Source organism: Zonotrichia leucophrys, chromosome 1 (assembly GCF_028769735.1).
Source record: "Zonotrichia leucophrys gambelii isolate GWCS_2022_RI chromosome 1, RI_Zleu_2.0, whole genome shotgun sequence".
In the NCBI taxonomy this organism is placed as follows: domain Eukaryota; kingdom Metazoa; phylum Chordata; class Aves; order Passeriformes; family Passerellidae; genus Zonotrichia; species Zonotrichia leucophrys.
Window position 1 is genome coordinate 60,405,208 of NC_088169.1, and position 20,256 is coordinate 60,425,463.

The 20,256-nt window shown below is 42.0% G+C and overlaps 1 protein-coding gene across 1 annotated transcript in view; it reads right to left on the minus strand.

The window, feature by feature from the left end:
• The window catches only part of VWA8 (von Willebrand factor A domain containing 8), a 183,367-nt gene extending 168,769 nt beyond the window's left edge, over positions 1–14,598 (minus strand). Inside the window, exons 1-2 of the mRNA XM_064714194.1 lie at positions 14,333–14,598; positions 1,864–1,941 (exon numbers count right to left, since the gene is read on the minus strand). Of these exons, the coding sequence (XP_064570264.1) occupies positions 1,864–1,941; positions 14,333–14,477 (223 nt within the window). The 5' untranslated portion in view covers positions 14,478–14,598. The remainder of the gene's footprint in view (positions 1–1,863; positions 1,942–14,332) is intronic.
• Between the last annotated feature and the right edge of the window lie 5,658 nt (positions 14,599–20,256).

Consider the following 20,256-nt stretch of genomic DNA (forward strand, 5'->3'; position numbering starts at 1 on the left):
TAATACTGTGCAACATTTCTCAACTGTTTGGCTGCAATCCCAGGGAACTCACGAGGAATGGGATGTGTCATTACAGTCTAAAACAGAAACCCTTTCCTCATGGGCTACCCTGTAACAAGGGCTGGCACAGGACACTGGAAATTTTCAGTACCTTAGATCACCTGGTAGGAAAGTGACAGTGTGATGCCTACTGAGTTATGAGACCTCATCAGCCCACAGTCCAGATGCAGATCAGTGATCTGGCCCATCAGACTACTGGCAGATTTCACACCAGTTAAATAGTCAAAGCAAATAAAATCTTCTCCTTAGTATCGCCCCCTCAACAACTTGATCTAGCTGAAGATGTCCCTGCTCTTTGCAGTGGGGGTTGGACTAAATGACCTTTAAATGTAACCTTCAACCAAACTGTTCTATGTTTCTGTATTTCTGCTACACCTTTCCAAGGGAAAATATTTCAGACAAAATGTTGTGTGACAAAACAGAGCTAAGAAACAATTATCTAAACATGTCAGTATTGAGTCTACTATCCCAGTTATTACAAAATCAGGAATCACAGAAACACAGAATAGTTGAGGTTGGAAGGGACCTCTTGATGTCAGCTTGTCCAACCTTCCTGCTCAAGCAGGACCACCTAAAGCCTATCTGATCAACTGCAGCACTATTACCTAAGAAAACAATATAAATTTTTATATTGTCAGCTGTGCAGTGCCAAGTCTATTGTTGATATTATCAATGCTATCCTCCTGAAAAATAAACAAAACAAAACAAACAAAAAGACCAGTGCCCCAGGAGTTTTCTTGATTCAAAATACCATGTAATGAATTTAGAGACAATCCTGGAAAGCAAATTCACTTGAAGTCAATGATTACACCCACTTTCCACCTGCAGAACTGTGCAATGACAGTCATTAGGAGTTCTCAGTGCTTGTCTCTGTGTAAACAGTCGTGTAAGACTTGCATACCCGTTTAGAATGGTATGGTGCTTGGTTTTGGTCTGCAAATTTATCTGAGTGGAAAAATCAGTTGTTAGTGGATGTTTTTTAACTTGAGTTCTAGATATCCAGCAGCCTAAATATGAAAGTTCTGAACAAATGGCAAGTGATCATTTTGGATCTTCAGGAAATATCTGGCCTGTTACTGAGAAAAGCCACAATGCAAACGTGATTCACTTGTGATCCATGATGCAAAAGGAAAAGCTCAAAAAGCATGTATTGTCTATCAACAGCCAGGAAATAAGAATGGCTGCAAACCAGTGATGTCTGTAATAAGGTATCAAAAGATAGTGTGAATCAATTTTAGGCACATGTGTGCACGTTGTTAATGTGCATTATTGTCTGCATATTTTCCATTTGACAGCGTTTTTCATGACTATGCAACTGACTTCTCATTACCTTGATGGATCACAAAGACCTGTATGTTTGCTGACAACAATTATGTGATAACCTGGGAATACTAAATATCACAGCAAAAAAACACCATACATGTGCAAACTGCTAGGATGTATAATCATATCACAATTGAATGGTAATTCTAAATGGCCACAGTTTAATGACTATACAATTTGAGATTATGTTTAGAAGTAATTACTGGATAAGAACCTTTTTTTACAAAAAATTAAACATACACAAATGATTCTCTTGCTGTCCCATTGACTAATGGGATAAGTTATATTCAAAGTTAAGACTCCTATACAACCAGCTGAACCAGAGATAATGAACTAAGCAAAGACAGCCTACCCCAAACTGCATGCTTCTTCAAAACATATTCCTTAGATAATTTCAATAAAGTCAGGGAGGTGACTGAGTGAATAGAAATTTTTTTAACAAAGCCTTGAAAGTCCTTCAAAAGGAAAGCAGATCCTTACTGTAGTTCTGTGGAACAAGTTCTGGGTTCTTCGGTGTTTTGAGTTTAAAAGACACATCTCCAATAGTGACAGTATCACCTAAAATAAAGAAAAGAAGTCTTTTAGTTCTTACATACTTAGATACTTTTAAATATTTCATGTCCTTAAAATTAAAATCATAGGCCTGCTGTGGTGAGGCTGACTAGGCATTCACAAAGCAGCCTCCAACGTGTTTGTGGTTACTAATTAGGCTCTGCTGCTTTTCAGTACATCAGCTACCTGCACAATTTACATTTAATTAATATTACCTTTTCCTGGTTTTTTCTTTTATTGCTGCTCTTAGAACCTTAAGCTGTTGGGAGCTATGGAAATCAAGGCCAGTGTAGAACACAATTCCAGCTACCACTGTTGACTTACTGAAATTAAAACTTTAGCATGTTTGCCTGGAGAGCTATCAGTGACAAACACTTGTAGGGATGATGATTTTCCTGAGTTTTCAAGCAGCCTGGAACAGTATCTGTTAAAGGTACAAAGTGACATATACGTGCCAGTGGGCCCTTCCTGTACTCCCTGACTATATGGCTGCAGAACATGGCACCTTTCCAAAGTTTGAGTGATCTCAAGCACTTCTTGCTCTGGGTTTCAACAAACTTAAAGCATCTGGCCATTTTACTTAATGGTCTCTTCACTAGGACCTGCCTGTCTTATCTATCTTTCTGCAATCACAGGCTTGAATTAAATTGCAGGGCATGCCCTGTGCACTTTCTCATGGAAACCAAAAGTGAAATCTAATTTGCAGTACAGAAATGGGCAAGCACCAACACAGCCAGTAGTCACATTGAAAAACAGCACAATGCCCAAAACGTAGGAAAATGAGGCTTGGACTAGTAAGGACACCAAAGTTTATTTTCTTTCAACAGTTTGGGTCCCACAAATGAGTTTACAAGTATTAAGACCATGAAAATAAGACGACTCCAGAAAAATGGCACTTTTCCTATCACTGTTGCTAAAGATAACACCACCTCCACTGCACTGTAGTGCACATGTGAGGATGAAGAGGATTGTTGGAGTAAGACCGCTGCACAGGGGAATAGTTTTGCCACAACACTGATTACATCTCCTATCCATGAACTGAGGTCAAATTTTGGAACTGTCTCATGTGTTTATGCTTTTCTCAGAAGTAAGATGCAGGAAGTACAGAGCTTAATTAAACAGGGATCCAATCCTCTTGTAGACCTGCCCTTGTCCTATTCTGTCCAGGAGGACCCAATCTACAGTTGCCTATCACCAGCACCATGAAAGAAGTTTGGAAGAGCAATGCTGGAACCAGAAAGGGAGATGCTGGAGAAGCAGCTTGCCCAAATTAAAAGAGGCAACTAAAACTCCTCCCACACATGCAGCAGTGCTCCTTTCAGCCAGCCATGACTCTAGTTTTACACTCAAATGCAGTACTCTTCCAGCACACCCAGATGTTACTGCTCACCTCACAGGACTGAGAACTCCCAGCTTTTGACATGGCCCACACAATTAATGGGAAATGACTAGATTTATAACAGCCAGAGTAGAATCACCTACAGTAACAAACAGGAAGCAGTGAAGAAAGGCTTATAGATGACTTCCTGCTAAACTGAAGGGCTTGACTAGAATTCAGAGACTGGGATTTACAGCCTCACACACATGCCTGCACATGGGTCTTCACATTGCTTCTGGAGTCTAATCAATCAGCACTCCATTCTTCCCTAAAATATTGGCAAAAGGTAGTAAGCTGGTGATTGTTCCCACATTTTATGCAATACAATACAGTAAGTTTCATGCAACAATATAGTTGGAGCGATACAGCACTCCAACAGCTTGCCAGAAAGTGGGACACAGTACTGCCATATAAAAAGCAGACAAGGATCCATCCCTGGTTCTCAGGGCAAGCAGTTCCCACTCATCATGCTAGAACTAAGCACACTTCTTTGATTGTGCAACAGCCCAGAAGTGGAATGGTTCCAAACAGAGCTGGGCTAAGCTAAGAATTAGGCAGCTGTCTAGAGTTCCTTTTCTGGCCCTTGCTGAATTTTCATTTCAATTGCACCACAGAGTACTGTGCCCGCTCCAGCCTGAAGCATTGAAATACAATCCAAAACAAAGTCTTGCAATAGTTTAGACCCCTGGTCCTGACTCTGGGAACTCTTACATAAATTAAAGTCACTGAAAAATAGACACAAGAACTGCAGGGACTAAAATCTAGTCTTTGGCCATTTCTTTGAGTTTAAAGTAAGAAAAACTATTTTACTGACTAAGCATCATCTCCCTTTCCCTTTCTTCTACTGCAGTTCCAAGCTTGTCCCTTCTCACTGGGAAACAGCTAACAGGGATCATAGCAGGGCACCAGGTTTTTGCCATCACACCTTTTTAATCTGGGCTACCCATGGTGATGGGATGAGGGGAAGCCATATGAAGAGTGGCTGAGGTCACACGGTTTGCTCAGCCTGGAGAAGAGGAGACTGAGAGGAGACCTCACTGTGGTCTGCAGCTTCCTCATGAGGGGAAGGGCAGGATCAACAACTGATCTCTTCTCTCTGGTGACCAGGGAGGCATGAAGCTGTGTCAGGAGATTTAGGAAAAGGCTCTTCAACCAAGAGGATGATTGGGCACTGGAACAGGCTCCCCAGGAAGTGGTCACAGCCTGACAGAACTCAGGAAGTGTTTGGATAATGCTCTCAAGCACATGATGAGGATTCTTGGGGCAAATTCCTGCCCAGGGCCAGGAGCTGATGATCAGTGTGGGTTCCTTCCAGCTCAGTATATTCTATTCATGTATGGTTCTATGAAAACACCTCCACATTGATGAAAACACCCTAAGAGCCCACTGCTTCCTGCAAAAGTTGACATCTTTCTCATTAGCTCAGCCTGGAACAATAACATTTTAAAAAGAGCAGGTTGCCTTACATATCCCTAAGAAATTAGTGACAGTTTATTTTCTCTGAATTCCCCAGCCAACATTCAATGAGACAAGAGTATACGATTAATTAGCTCCTTGCTAAAATCACCTCAGCTCAACAGTCACATGCATACACGGTCTTCCAAAACCCAGTAGGGCCAAAATGCCAAAACAACAAGATGTCAAACTTTTTCAATACATGGGGATGATAACAGCATCTACAGGACAGAATTTCAATTACCCAGTTCATTAGCACAGTACTGAAGAGCCTTAGTTGATTTCCTACATTCCCTTAAAAAAAAAAAAAATCAAACAAATCAAAACCAAGTGTTGTCTAGGTGAAAAATGAAAAATTATCATTTCTGGTGGTATTTATGTCAGTCCATATCACACTAACTCTTGATCAACACATCTTAACCATGTTCAAAAATCCCACAAGTATTCTAGACATCAATGGACCCTACAAAAAATGGACCCTTCCATGAAAAATGGACTGGGAGAGAACTATATGTAAGATGTGATGAGACCAGAGCACACAGGGTATTCAGCTTTTAATTGTTTGCTGCTGCCTGGAGACAAATGTTGCCTCCAGCTTTCATCTGTCCAAAAAGCAAAAATATTAGCAGTGTTTAATAGAACCTTAAGCAATAATAAACCAAGACAGCAAAGTCCATTTTCCTAGCTAAATGAGCACAGGCAGGATTAGCCCACTAATCTTATCATGCACTTCCACCTGGGCTACATTTTCCCATCTCAATTTGTTTCTTCTGTAGTTGTTTAAAAACTCATGTTTGGTTACTCCATTTCCACTGCATTTCCAAACCCTTTGAACAGAGATGTCATTCTGGACAGGCTCTTTCTAGTGTTTCACCAGCTGGCAAGGAACTGATAACAGCCTGCTTGGTTAAATGGTGATGTTAAATCAGCAAAACCCATAATTTGAGCACATGTATCCCAAATTGTTTGACTACATGGCAAATTATGGAACTGCCCACATACACTCCAACCCATTCCACAAGCTTCTCCCACACTATTGTGGACAAGAGCTATATCCACAGGATTTTGTGATGGAGACTTCGTAGGCTGTATCAGGCTTGCTTGGGCAAGCAGTGAAGATATGCTTCTGCTTTCTCATCTCCCACAGAGAAAACAGTAACCTTAGATACCACAGTCTTTGGGGAAAGCAGTGGGATACAAGCAGTGCATAATATACACAAAGAAACATGGCTGCTAAAACAAAACAAGAGCCGCATTGGCTAGAACCCAAAAGGTAAAGGGGACATCCCATTCATGGGGCAGACAGGATACAGACACAGGAGGTCTTCTGAGAGCCTGTGCAACAGGGGTAAAAAATTGGCAGCACATACAGGCTGAAACCAGTGACACAATCCTGAAGAGACTCTCTGAAAAAAAAAAAAAAAAAAAAAAAAAAAGAAAAGAAAAATATATGGGACTGAAAACAGCCCCAATACATGCAATGAGCTCTTTCTACTGCATCTGAAAAAGACAGGTGTGAATTGCACCTCTGGCAATACAGAAAGGCATACATGGACATACAGCTACCCAGTAATTGCAGAGCACTGAATGATACACTCTCTTCTTTAGAGCTACATTTTAGACAGAAGTAATATTATTGTCTGTGTCTGTTTTTTACAGTAACTGAGAAGAGCTCTTCAGACAAGCAGGCCTATTTCTTCTACTCAGTCTGAACAGAAAGGCAGCACCTTCAGCTCCAAGGCCCCGAGCCGCAGAGGAGGCAGCCGGAGGCTGGGAAGGCACTTTGGCAGGGCACCCCTGCATGAACACCCTGTGCTTTTATTCTCCCCCAGCATCTCCTACTCACTGCTGGCCAATATGGAACAGTGGGTATGATGGACCTTTGTTCTGACCCACTGTGCATGATGTGATGTTACAGTCTCAGTGAGGCTTCCTGAACATGCAGTCTTCACTACGCACTTGGCAGGTTTGACTGATCTTAACAGCTAGTAAGTACCACACCAACTATCCCTCCTCACCTCTCCACCTCCCAAGAAGAGACTATTCCCTAATCCTACTATTTTTATCTCTATGCTGAAAAGAAAAAGCCACTGCTGTTTAAATTATTTACAGCAACACTTATCAGACTACACATCAAGAATTACACATTAAGAACTTAGAAAGTAGAAAGATGTTTTATTCTGCTTGCCATTTTTCTGGTAAAAAACAAGAATAAAAAAAGAATAAAATCACTACATTTGAAAAGGTTATTTTAAAATAAAGAAATTAAGAAATCCTACTGTAAAAGAAAACAACCTGAAGAGATCTATACATGTATTTAGGTTTTTGAGTATACAACACAAACAGTTCCAATCTCATGTGTAAATCATATTTGTATTATCTGTGTTTTTGTAAGACACTACAATGAAGCTTCAGGAACATTATGTTTTTAGGTTGATGAATTTATTGCCTTCTGGCCTCTTTAGTCCTGAAAATAGGTGAGATTACCACACTCTCCTTAGTATATTGCACATTCACTTGAACACAGACCATCCATCTGGTCTCAAGAGCCTGCAACAGCAAGAACATATTAAAACTGTGAAGGTGCTAAGCTCTGCCAATAATAATTTCAATGTGATAAAACCATACCTGTTAAAGGAAAGTCTGAAATCTATATCATATTCAAATATATATTTCCAGGTCTTAATTTCATTCTAATGTGAAGGAGGGGGAAAAAATTATGCTTTGAACTGCTATTTATCCAACACACTTCCATAAAGAAACAGACAAGAGTGTCAGCTCTTACTAATCCTTGAAGAGCTGACTTATTTTGAAGAAACAGAAATTATACTTTCCAGGTTTATTCTTTTTCCTGAACTTTGCCAAATACACTATTCAGGGGAGGGAAAAAAACCCAGCCCTGTAACTAACCTGTCACTTTCATAGCAGCTCTTATTGGCCATCTTTATGTCTGCAAACATTACACTCACTAAGCAACACTGTCACCTATTCTGCACTTCATACCAGTATTGGAAACCTCTCAAAGACATGAATGAATATGAGGGACAGAAACCTATCCCCTGCACTCACAAGGTTTAAGTTTGTTCCTTGACCACCAATGCCTTCACACATAACAGAGGTGGAGCTCAGCTCCTGTCAACAGGAGTCTGCAGTCTGACAGCTGCTGCTGACTGAAATACATGAAATGTTTACACAACAAAGCCTATCTGAACTAAGCAAAAAAATCCACTAAAGTTCTGGTTTTTTATGGGCAAAAGGAAATCTTTCCCTCTAAAAAACCAATACAACTGCTCCAAACATAAAATTTGAATATTACTCAATCTCTACTCAAAGTTCTTTTTAAACCTTCTATTTTTTTAATTTTCAGGTTTGAAGCTAACACTAAATTTTTCAATGATGTTGAATAGATGTTTATTTTGGGCTGGCTAATGAGTGTCTTTACTGGTTACAGTCCAAGGTGTCATGAAACCAAAATCTTGGTATTTACTCGAGAAAAGTAACATTTTTACTCATTTTTCTGCATTAGTAAAAGATCAACAACGTGAATGTGAAATCTTATCTGACATTGATCTCTGCTTTCTGGTTACCAGTGATAAGACTTGGGGAAATAGCCTGAAGCTGTGTCAGGGAGATTTAGGCTGGATATTAGGAAAAGGCTTTTCACCCAGAGGGTGGCTGAATCCTGGAACAGGCTTGCCAGGGAAGTGGTCATAGCACCAAGATTGACAGAGCTCAAGAAGCATTTGGACAATGCTCTCAGGCACATGATGGGTCTCTTGGGGTGTCCTGCACAGGGCCAGGGGTTGGAGTCAACGAACCATGAGGGTCCCTTCCAACTCAGCATGTTCTATGATTCTATGATCCAGCCATGCAGGAAGCATACAATCTTTACTTAGCAAAAGCTATTATTTGTTAGGGCTAATACTCTGAAAGTAGGGAGTATGATATTGCTCAATTACAAAAAGTCTTATGAGGCAAAAAGTCAATTTTAAATGTTTACTACCATGATGGTCTTACACAGACTTGATAAATTCCAGAACATAACTTCTTAATACATTTACCATGTGAGAGAGGTGCTAAGCTGCCCATTTCATCATATATCAGAACACTGCAGAAACACTGGTCATCTTCAACCTCAACATCAGTTTACCGCCAAGATGAGATCTGATGAGCTGGGGCTCTGTCTGACTGAACCGCAAAATCTCCAAGGACGGATGTTCCACAGCCACCCTAGCCAATCTCTTCCCCTGCTGCACTCAACCAGACATCACTGCAACCCCACAGCCTTTTCACCAAAGCTGTATCAGCCAGTCCCTTCCCAGAAAGACTTTAGTCCACCAGCAGATCTTCATACTTAAACTGTCTGAGGTTTCTGTTGTCCCAGTTCTCATGTTCATCAGGGTCCTTCTGGACTAAAAGTCTGCACTCAGGCAAGGTGGTAGGGATTTTGTCCCTACATACCAAATTGCACTTTTACACTCCTGCTGTCTGTCCTTACTTGTACTTTTGTATGTTCCCCCTGCTTGGACAAAAAGGCCTTCTGCTACTGCTGAATGGGTCACTGCCAAACTGCCACATTTAAAAATTTTCAAGCTCTCCTGTGCACCTTCCATCTTCATGGTTGTTATCCAAAGGATTCTACCTACCAATCTCCTGGATAAGTGAAAGATTGCAGTTGTCAAGTCCTAATTCTGCTGCTCACCTTCCCAGCCCTTCTCCAGATGTGCAACTCAGGCATGTCCCAGTCACTGAGATCCAGGCTGCCACCTGTGACCAAACTGGTCACAGCTCTTCCCTTCTTGAAAGCAGCAGACAAAGGAAGAGATAACCCTAACCCTCGCATCTGAGTTACAAAATTTTTACCAACACAGCCTAGGAAGTACCAAGAGTGCACACACAACGCCAGATTGCCCTCCCAGCTGATGTCTGCGTGGCTGAAATCCCCCGTGAGCACGAAAGCTCCTGAGTGGGAGGTTACTGCTAGCTGTCTGTAGAAAGTGATATCCACCAGCTCCTCTTAGTCACACAGTAGCAGATGCCACTGCATCACCAGGTCTCCCTTTCAGATCTTCCATAGCCAATGCTACTTTTGTGAAAAATTAGCTCAGAGTGTTTTCAAACTGCACAAAGGTTTCTGAAGTACATTTTGCTCAGTGGAGAAAAAACAGACTATATACTCTCAACTGAGCTTAGATAACAAGTACATCAGTATAATTTCAAAAATGATTTTCAATCAAAAAGAATCTGCAACTGAAAATCAAAATAAATGTTTTAGAAATTTCACATTTACTGAAAAGCTATCCAAAACTGACAAAACAGTTTTAAAATTAGCTATGGCATTGTGAACAACTATCCTGAGTCCCTGGGTATGCCAAGCAGCTACAACTGCAATCTTACACATTAAGCTGGGCACAACTTGTAGAACACATCAACACATATCAGGCCTGTTGTTTAACCGAAAAAAATTAAATTTCAAACAACAGGCAAATATTAACACTCAGAAACTATTTACTGACATCCAGTTATATACCAAAAGCGAAGCCCTACAGAAGTTGACCTGACATTTTACCCCTTTGTTCCAGCTACATCAGCATGTCTAATAAAATACACTAATTTTTTTTTACCATGAACCTTTCCTTTCTAAATGTTAGAATAATTTGAAATAACCCAGGCATAACACTGCAAACTTTCAGACAACTGGCTTTGAAAATTCCCATCCCCATTAGCTGCCTTCTGAGTTGTGCTGACGCAACAACCGTACACAAGGCTCACCATAAATCAAATCCCTGGAATCATTTCAGTCACCACAATGCAGTCCCCTAAGTACAACTACGGAGGCAATGAACAATTATAGGAATGTCATGAGAAAGAAGAAATAATGAAGTCTCTCTAAAAATAGGTTTTGCCAGCAAAAAAAAAAATATTGTCAGAAACACACTCTCAGCTGTCAACATGTGAACCTCAACAAAGATAATGACACCGGTAAAATTGGAAAAGGCAATGTGCCAGAAAGCATTTACATCCATCATCAACCAGATCTTTAGTCTTTTGACAATGATAAACCTGGAAAAAAACAAAACACTTACAAACACACAGTCAAATTCACAGCCCTCTTTCAGATTATAGATCTTTACCACAATCTTTTAGATCCTTTACACCGACGATGAACCTTAACAGGACTCTGAAGTGCGATGCAATTTTCACAAGTAACTCTGTTTTACTCAGCAGATACACTTGGATGTACTACTGAGATCTTTTAGGCTTTAAACACAAGTTTGATTAGGAACGGGAATTGACCAAAAATTTCACATAAAGAAAGTAGAGGAAGTGAACCTGGACAGGCAGTGCTACAGTAAACAGCAAATGTAGCTAGTACATATTTTGATTGATCACAAGTGACAAAGCATAAGTTATGTACACTGAGCAGCAAAGCACACAAGAGACCTTCCTTTGCCTGTACTATCTAATTGGCAATGGTTTTTATTTTTCCAGTTCTTCAGTTTACATCAAATTCAGCATTTGTTTCCTGTAATCCCTTACAGCAACTCCAATATTGTGTACTATGTCAACTTTTAAAAAACATTAATATTACATTTACATTAAAATAAGTAAATAAATGTGAACTGAGTTACATAGAACTCCATTTTATTCAGGTCACAGTGCATTTAACCTAATTCATCACAAGTCTACAAAAATCTACAGTCTACAAAAATGTGATACTTTTTAGTCTTTTAGAAGGAAACATGAAACCCGCATTAAAAATTATTCCGACAGTCGGCCTTCTACAACACCTGCTACTATAAATTGCTTCCCTCCTTAATTAAGCTATGCAACCCCAAACCATTCCCATTATCGTTGTGTCCTGCAGTCTCTTTCACTTTGGGACTTCTCTTAAGCTTTACTACTTGAGAGCTTTAGCAATTCATTCCTGCTTAGCCCGCAGTGGACCAGCAAGCCATGTTCACTTTGCAAAGACTGAGCTGAAAAGCTAACAAGGATGGCTTCTTCTCATGTAACAGCACAACATCAGGCAGCAGCTCCTCGCTTGCACTCAGAATGTACCAGGACAGACAGTAAATCCTGTTTGGGATTTCAGCCTGACCTGGCAGGGATGTCACATCCAAATTACTGTGTACACAACAATTTGTTGTTTAGTTGACTCTTAACAGCTTCCAGCCTTTTAAGACACATTTTGTTTATTTATTTATGCAACCTCAACACCACTTACAACAAGAACTGTGATTACAGCAGCTGCACAGAAATAGCAAAAACACATAGGGCACAAAAAATTTCAGATCATCCTTTGTAACTTCAATATCCTCAAAAAAATGCTAGGCTCTGCAAGAGGACACACAAACATTTTAAAAATTAATTTAAAAAACACCCACAAAATAAAACAGGGAAAAAACCACTATTCTAAATATCAAGAATATGGAGAGTAAGACAAAGAGCACAATGGAACTGATAAAGGAGCCTGATATCTTAGGCCTAATAAAGCAGAAACCATGGGGGGGACAGACACAGATAACTGCACCCTGGGGTGGAAGTGATTAAGAGACATTCTGTGAAACTTTGTGATGATTACCAGCTAACTGAGATCATGAAAAATGTGTTATCAAAGTGAAACTGTTACCAAATAAAAAATACTATAAATGTGTCATACAGGTAAACCCTATACAAATGCTTCATATTCCTAATAAAAACAGCTTCTGATCCAAATTCACAGACAAAATGGGAAGCACTACAAAGAACGAGATGTCTCAGGTGTTGGGAGGGCAAATATCCTTAATATTATCTACAAGATTCTCTAGTGCTTTGAGACTTAAATCTGCCTACCAAAACTCCTACCATCATTGATTGTAACTGGGGATACTCCTGCTATTCACATATATACAGAGTGTATTCACAAATATCACTGAATATTTGTGAATATGTGTTGCATTCCACAACACATTTAAAGTGATGAAATTTATGAAAGTGATGAAATGACAGCTGCATTTACTACCATTTTACACTGCTAGATTTCTTTTTCTTCTTAAGGTTATTCAGCCCAACAAAGGGCAAAAATGTGCTGAGCTACCTTCTTCAGGTGTTTGTTCTACTGGACTCACTTCATTATTAACTTGTTTTCTTTCATGCTAATTTGTTTGATGGGAAATAACTCCAGTCTTTTTTGTAGTTTTCACAAACAAGGTATTACCTATTCACAAATTCTTGAAGGAATTTTATGGATATTCATCCCTCAAAGACTACTTTCTTGAGTAACCTTTCAGAAACTAAACAAAGAAATGAACTGGCTAACTAATAAACAGATTTTAAAATAGTAAAATGTAGAGAAATGGGATTAAAGGGGTGTAATTAAGAGCTTGAGCAAGTACTCCCCCATCAGAACCACTTGCAGATCACTACTGATCACTCACTCTGTACTTAGGAGCTTTGTTGCTTTTGGCATTCATCCTGAGAAGTGTCGCTTACCACAGGCATATGTCACCCTTTCCAGACACCGCTTCTATTCTGCACAGGCCCATCACCTGTCTCAAAGGTCACCAGAGGATATTCCAGGGCAGTTCAGGTCACTGCAGGCCCAAGGTCAACCCTCTATCTCATTACCACATGCTGCTGGCACACTCAGACACGCAGCAGCCTTGGCAGCCCCGACACGAACCCTGCGGCTCTGCCCAGCGGGAAGAGGAAGCGGTGCCATGCAGGAACAGAGAGCACGGCGAGATGCAGGAGCAGACAGAGAGCATAGCGAGATGCAGGAACCGACAGAGAGCACGGCGAGATGCAGGAGCAGAGAGAGAGCACAGCGAGATGTGACAGACGCTCTGCAGAGCAGGCTGGCTCTCACAGACACCAGCTGCAGGGCTGCCCCGTGCCTCACTGCGGCCGAAGCACTTGGACCAGGAGCTACCACAAGCCACATAAGCGTCCGTGCAAGCCTGTGACTGAACTCTGCCCTTTCCCCTCAGGCCAGGCTGGAAAAGACCTTTGAGATCATCGAGTCCTACCTATGACCAAACACCACCGTGCCAACCAGACCATGGCACCGAGTGCATGTTCCTTAAACACCTCCCCTCCAGGGATGGTTACTCCAGCACGTCCCTGGCAAGTCCATTACAAGACTTAATCACACCTCCTGCGAAGAAAACCCTCCTGAAGTCCAACCTAAAACACCCTTGGTGCAGCTTGAAGCTATGCCCTCTTATCCTGTCAGTTGTTACTTGGGAGAAGAGACCGACCCCCACCTGGCTACCCCCTCCTTTCAGGGAGTTGTAGAGAGAGATAAGGTCCCCCCTGAGCCTCCATTTCTCCAAGCTAAACAACCCCAGCGCACTCATGGGACCTGCGCTCCAGACCTTTCACCAGCTCCCTTGCCCTTCTCCGGAGCCCCCGCACTCACGAACTTGAGACAGGGGCGGCAGCACAAGGACAAGCCCGCAGCCCGGGATGGCACCTGCCTGCCGGCCTCCCCAGGGCACGGCGGCAGTGCCGGGGCTGTGGCCAGAGCAGAGGCAGCCGGGGGAGCAGCGGGGCCGAGACACTGGGGCCGGGGTGGGTTACCTGAGCTGTGCAGCGCCCTGACCTCGGAGCGGCCATACCGCGCCGCGGCCGCGCCGCCGCCCACCACCTGCCGCAGGAGCAGGCGGACCCTGCGCGCAGCGGGACCCCCGGCCCCGCCGCCCAGGCACAGCACCCGCGACGGCATGGAGACCGCGGGGACACGGGCACAGCCCGGGCACCGACACCGGGACCGCCGCGGCCCGGCCGAGCGCGGGGGAAGGGAAGCGCAGCCGCACAAGGTCCCGCCGGAAACCGGGGCCGGGCGGGCGCGGGCCGGTGCCGCCGGGTGCGGGAGCTGCCGGAGCGGGGCCTTGATCCCACAGCCCGGGGCGGCCCCTCGGGAGGGTGCGGGAACAGAATGGTTTCTTTTTATACGAGAGGGCTGAACTCCGCCGCTGGGAAGGCCTGAAACAGCCCGGAGAGGCAGCGGCGGCCCAGGCGGATCCGTGCCCCGAAGGTTTTCTACCTCTGGTGCCTCCTGGCCCTCCTGGCCCAGTGCTTCCCCTCGCCTGCGGTCTCGGGTCCAGGCATTTCGTACTTCAGGAGGAATCTGAGTTACTCCGGAGTGACGTTTGGCTTAGATGTGAGATTTTTGTAAAAGGTCACGTTGCAGAAATAGACTTCAAAACTGACTTATTCCAGCTAAAGGTAATGCTCTTGGATTTAAGTGAAAGCTCAGGAATAACTTTTAGAATAATTTGTGGAAGGTTGAAGCTTTCACGATAACTAAGCCTAATTCCTAGGAAAATCCAGTTGAGACTTGGTTCTCAGCACCGGTAGGAAGACGGCGAGGGACCTTTGTGGAAATAGAAGCCAGAGTGAAGCCACCGCCTTTATCAGCTGTACTTGAGGTTTTCGCTCTCTCAGACAGGAGGATTTTGCTCTCTTAAGCCTCCCATTTCCTGCATGTTTCCAGCACCGAATAGTTATCCCAAAGGAAAAGTCATTAAAGTGGGAGCTAAGCATCAGTTTAAACATAGACAACCTAGACTTCTAAGCCCCCCCGTAAGATATTAGGAACTAGGAATGTTGGTCTTGTCCTAGATGTTTCTGCAGCTCAATGTTAGGTGCATTTAAACACTAACAAGAGGTGAAATTTCACCTCTTCAGCATTTCCTGTTGGTTAGGGTATTGGTTAGGTAAAATTTCTATTCTTAGTACCTAATATAGGTCTGTGGACCTGTTTTCTGGGTCTAAGGCAGGATAAACTAAATTGAAACATCCTTTTATGGATATTGCCCTAATTTCTTGTAAGCTGAAGATCACAAATGCTGGAGGCTAAAGATAGGCTAAATAACAAGAAGGTCTGTTGGAACAGACTAGAAGGCCAGTGAGGCAAACTAACAATGGAATGGTTTATAAATATATTTTAGCAATCTGGGTTATTAAATTAGAAGACTACATTTTTCCTCTTTGTCATAGCTATGTAAAAAAGAATAAATAGCAACAGATACGCAAGCGATTAAATGCATCACCTGAATGCTGAAAAGGTTTTGTCCTATGCTGAAAATAAGGAGACATTTCAGTTTTGTACAGATTCACAGTGTTTTCACAGTAATTTCACACTGTGAATGTGCAAAGCCTCCTTTTACCTCTGTGTGTGTTTATGTAGATGCACCTGTCAAGCTAAATGCTTTAAATTTCAGCCCTTTCTGAGTCATGTATCTATAAAATGTTTTGCTTTTTAAAGCATTGTCTTAAAATTCTGAGTTAATCAACTTTTCCAAAACTTCAAATTCAGCCTGAAGTTCAGCCCCAACTTTCCATCTGTAGCAAGAGAAAACTATACTTATTGATTTTGAAGCTGTTGCTGTGAAATATATAATGGAAACATTGTTATCTCTGTGCATAATTATGGATATAGCAATTTTGTTGCATGCATACATATATACACAAACACTTAGATGCACAACTTGAATGCTGCACTGTTTTTAGGTTATACACTCAGTCCTGACAGCACTCAAATTTTAATGTAATAGTGTGACTGCATAGAATCAAGCTTTTTCTTGTATAGGTGTGAAATTTTTATCTGGCCGTACAATATGAAATTATTGCTTGAGTATGGCATCCCTTGCTAATCAGAACTGATACATGCAGGCTTTACATATCTGGTACTTGCTCAATCCTCTCTGTGGAAAGCATGATTCCCTCAGTGGCTCGGTGCTGTCATGAATTGGAAGGATTTAGCAGTCTGCATCTGGTGTGTTTGTGAAGGCTTTCAGCAAGATTTACAGCACTGGTAACAAACAGCAATTTCATATTTTCATTCCCTGACTTAACAGCACTCTTATTTGGAATGTCAAGTTTCTTAACAAAAATACTTTTCCTTTGATTAGACAGAAAAGAACTTACTCCAAAGAGTGAGAGCTCTAAAAGCATCCCTCTGAGCTGACAGTTTCCAGACTATTCTCTCTAGTAGCTGTCAAGTGCTTTGCTGTGTAGCTCTAGCTGCAAGACTAAATTAGGCACAGGTGCAGACTGTAAAGAACAATGCATCATCTCTGCCTAGTTGCAGTCAGTTCTCCTGCACCAGAAGAGAGAAGCTGAGATGAATCCTAGCTTCATCTAAACTTCATAGGAAATCTCCCACTGAATGCACTCAGGCCTGAATTTTACTGAAATGGTCTGGCTGGACTACAGTTATAGGAGTAAGTCACTGTTCATTTACTGTTAAAGCTTTGTCTAGAGGGTAGGTCTAACATTAAACTCCTTTGAAACTATGCCCAGAGAATGTGAAGAAACAAAAAAGAGAAGTCTCTTAGAATTCATACAATTCCCTAGTGATGTGGATTCCATCTGGTGATACAGAGAAAGTCAAGCCATAGGTGGATGCAGGCCTTCCTTACCATTAATTTTCCTGAGATCAAGAGGATACTTCTGTATCATTTCTTTTCAGTTGGGCAAAATTAGTTTCCTAGGATTAAAATTTAGAGTTGTTCTTCCAAATTAGCTGTAGCTGCCTTAAATAGTAGATGTAGAGAGAGCCAGACTTGCTGTGTATCAATTTTGAACAAATATAACTGTTATTTCCATGGAGCCACTCAAAATCACTACAGGGATTCTTTGATATACCAGAAGGTGCTTCTCTTATATGACATTGATTTCTAACAATATAAATCAAATAGAAATGGAAATCCACAGCTGTTTCTTTGTTGACTTGAATCCTAAATTTGTCCCCTTGTTTAATGCAAGTTGATATAAAAAAATAAATGGATCCACCAATAATATATGAAGGTTCTAATGTAAAGTGTCTTATCTCCTAGTATTGAACTTGCTGGCTCCCCCAGACAAATGAAGGAATGATGAATCTGACTCCAGGTTTTCAGAAGGCTAATTTATTATTTTATGATACTATATTATATTAAGAAATGGTAAACTATACTATGCTAAAGAATACAGAAAGGATACTTACAGAAGACTAAAAAGATTATAATGAAAACTCATGACTCTCTCCAGAGTCCTGACACTGATTGGCCAGTGAGAGAAAACAACTCACACCAGACACCAATGAAACAGTCACCTGTGGTAAACAACCTCCAAACATATTCCAGATGAGCAAAACACAGGAGAATCAAATGAGATAATAATTTTTTCCCTTTTCTCTGAGGCTTCTCAGCTTCCCAGGGGAAAAATCCTGGGCGAAGGGATTTTTCCAGAGAATGTGAATGTGACATCCTAGTTCTTGCTAAACTGACTTTCATTCATTATGTCTTTCTCTGTACACAATGGTTGTTAGAATATCCACCTCTTTCCTCTGCACTCTTATAATATGAGCAAAAGTCAGTGCTATAATTCGTTCTGCAAATACTGTTTATGATAGATTTCCCAAACCAAAATGTATGATTACTACCTTTCTTGTTAAGGATTGAACGATTTTTGCTATCTGTTTGTATGGCAACTTCTTTCAAGAAATTAAAACCCACTCTATTAAAATCCACTCCATTGGCTTTCTTGGTATCTGTTCAGACCCCTCCATCACTGAGTTTTTCTGTGCTGTTTGCATTGTTACACTGAACTAAAACAGTGAGTAAGGATAAAGTCATTACTGATTTTTGTAAGAAATAATGACATTGAGGTAAGGAGGTTCTTGCCACCTGATTGCTTAGTGGAAGGTTGACATAATTGCCTCTAGCTACTTGGAAATACATTTCTTACAGCCAGAAAGTCTAGTGGGGTTTTTTTGGTTTTTTTTAGGAACACAGAAGATAAGACAAGTGAGAACTCTGCTGAGTGGCAGTGCACATTTGAATATGTGTTACGGTATAAATGCTTAGAGAGTATAAAGGCCATGAGTGATGGCATCTGTAATTTCTTATGCCAAACTCCATCTGTTTTCAGTAGTTTGTTACTCCACCATTCTTTAATAATTTGGGCAGAAATTTTTCATGCTGGATTTCTGCCGCAGGCAGAACACTTCTTTTGAATACTTGAACAAAAATAGCTTAGTGACTTTTCAAAAAAGAAAAGAGAATGTTTTACTCAGGAGCAGCTCTAACCCCTACGTGACTGGGAAGGGTGCATGGCTGAGCAGCCACATCACATGAAGGAAGTGCTTACTGCTTTCCCTGTTGTTACTGGAAAGTGGAGGGGAGAGTAAAGATTAAAACCTTTGTCTTGCCTGATAAATCTGCATCTGGTTTTAGCCACATGAAAACAGTTCTAAAATTAGATACTTCACCATACTTCACTTTCAGATCAAGGAGTAGAGTTCCGCTAAGAGAGTCACTCTGGTTTCAGAAAGATGCTTTTTGATGACACCTTTTTTTTTTTTTTTTTGGCATGTGTGAATCATGAGTTTCTGAAAACTGGGGAAATATATAATAGTTCAACAGGTAGGTCAACATACTCTGTTTATATGAAGGATGATCTACTAGAAGACTGCAATGGTCGGGCCAGACTTCCCCCTGTTATTTCTCCTTCATGACTAGAGAGCCCTGCAAAGACACTCTCTGGTGTACTCCCTGTGCATCTTCAGAGCAGAGGGACCAGGAGCCAAGCCTAAAGGGACACGCAGAAAATGGTGAATTAAGTGCAAGGAACCCATAGGGGAAGGGGGCAGGGGAGCATGAAACCATTACATGGATGTTGGGTGAGAGAAAAAAGTTATAACAGAATCTCAAAATAAGCTAAGTTGGAAAGGGCCCTCAGGGATCATCAAGTCCAACTACCTGCCCTGCACAGGAAATTCGCAAGTGTCACACCATGTACCTGACAGGGTTGTCCAAACACTTCTTGAACTCTGTCAAGCTGTGATCACTTCCCTGGGGAGCTGTTCCAGTGCCCAACAACCCTATGGCTGAAGAACCTTTTCCTGATATCCAACCTAAACATCCCCTGACACAGCTTCAAGCCTTTCCCTTGGGTCGTGTCACTGCCACCACAGAGAAGAGATCAGTGCCTGCCCCTCCTCTTTCCCTCATGAGGGAGCTGTAATTGCAAGGAGGAGCTGTAACTCTTTCCCCTCAGTCTCCTCCAGGCTGAACAGACCAAGTGACATCAGGTGCTCCCCATACATTTTCCCCTCAAGGCCCTTCACCATCCTTGTTCCCCTCCTTTGGATGCTCTCAAACAGTTTAATGTTTTTCACATATTGTGGCACCCAAAACTGCACACAGCCCTTGAGGTGGGGCCGCCCCAGCTCAGAGCAGAGTGGGACAATCCCCTCCTTTGCCCACTGGTGATGCTGTGTCCAATGCAACTCAGGACAGGGTTGGCCCTCCTGACCCATGGTTGGCTGCCAGGGCTCTGCTGACTCAAGTTCAACTTGCCATGGACCAGGACCCTCTGGGAGCCGGTCCCTTTCCATGGCCCTGCTCTCCAGCCTCTCATTCCCCAGTCTGTCTGTACCTCCAGGGTTGCCCCATTCCAGGTGCAGAATCCGGCACTTGCCCTTGTTGGACTTCATATGGGGGATGATTGCCCAG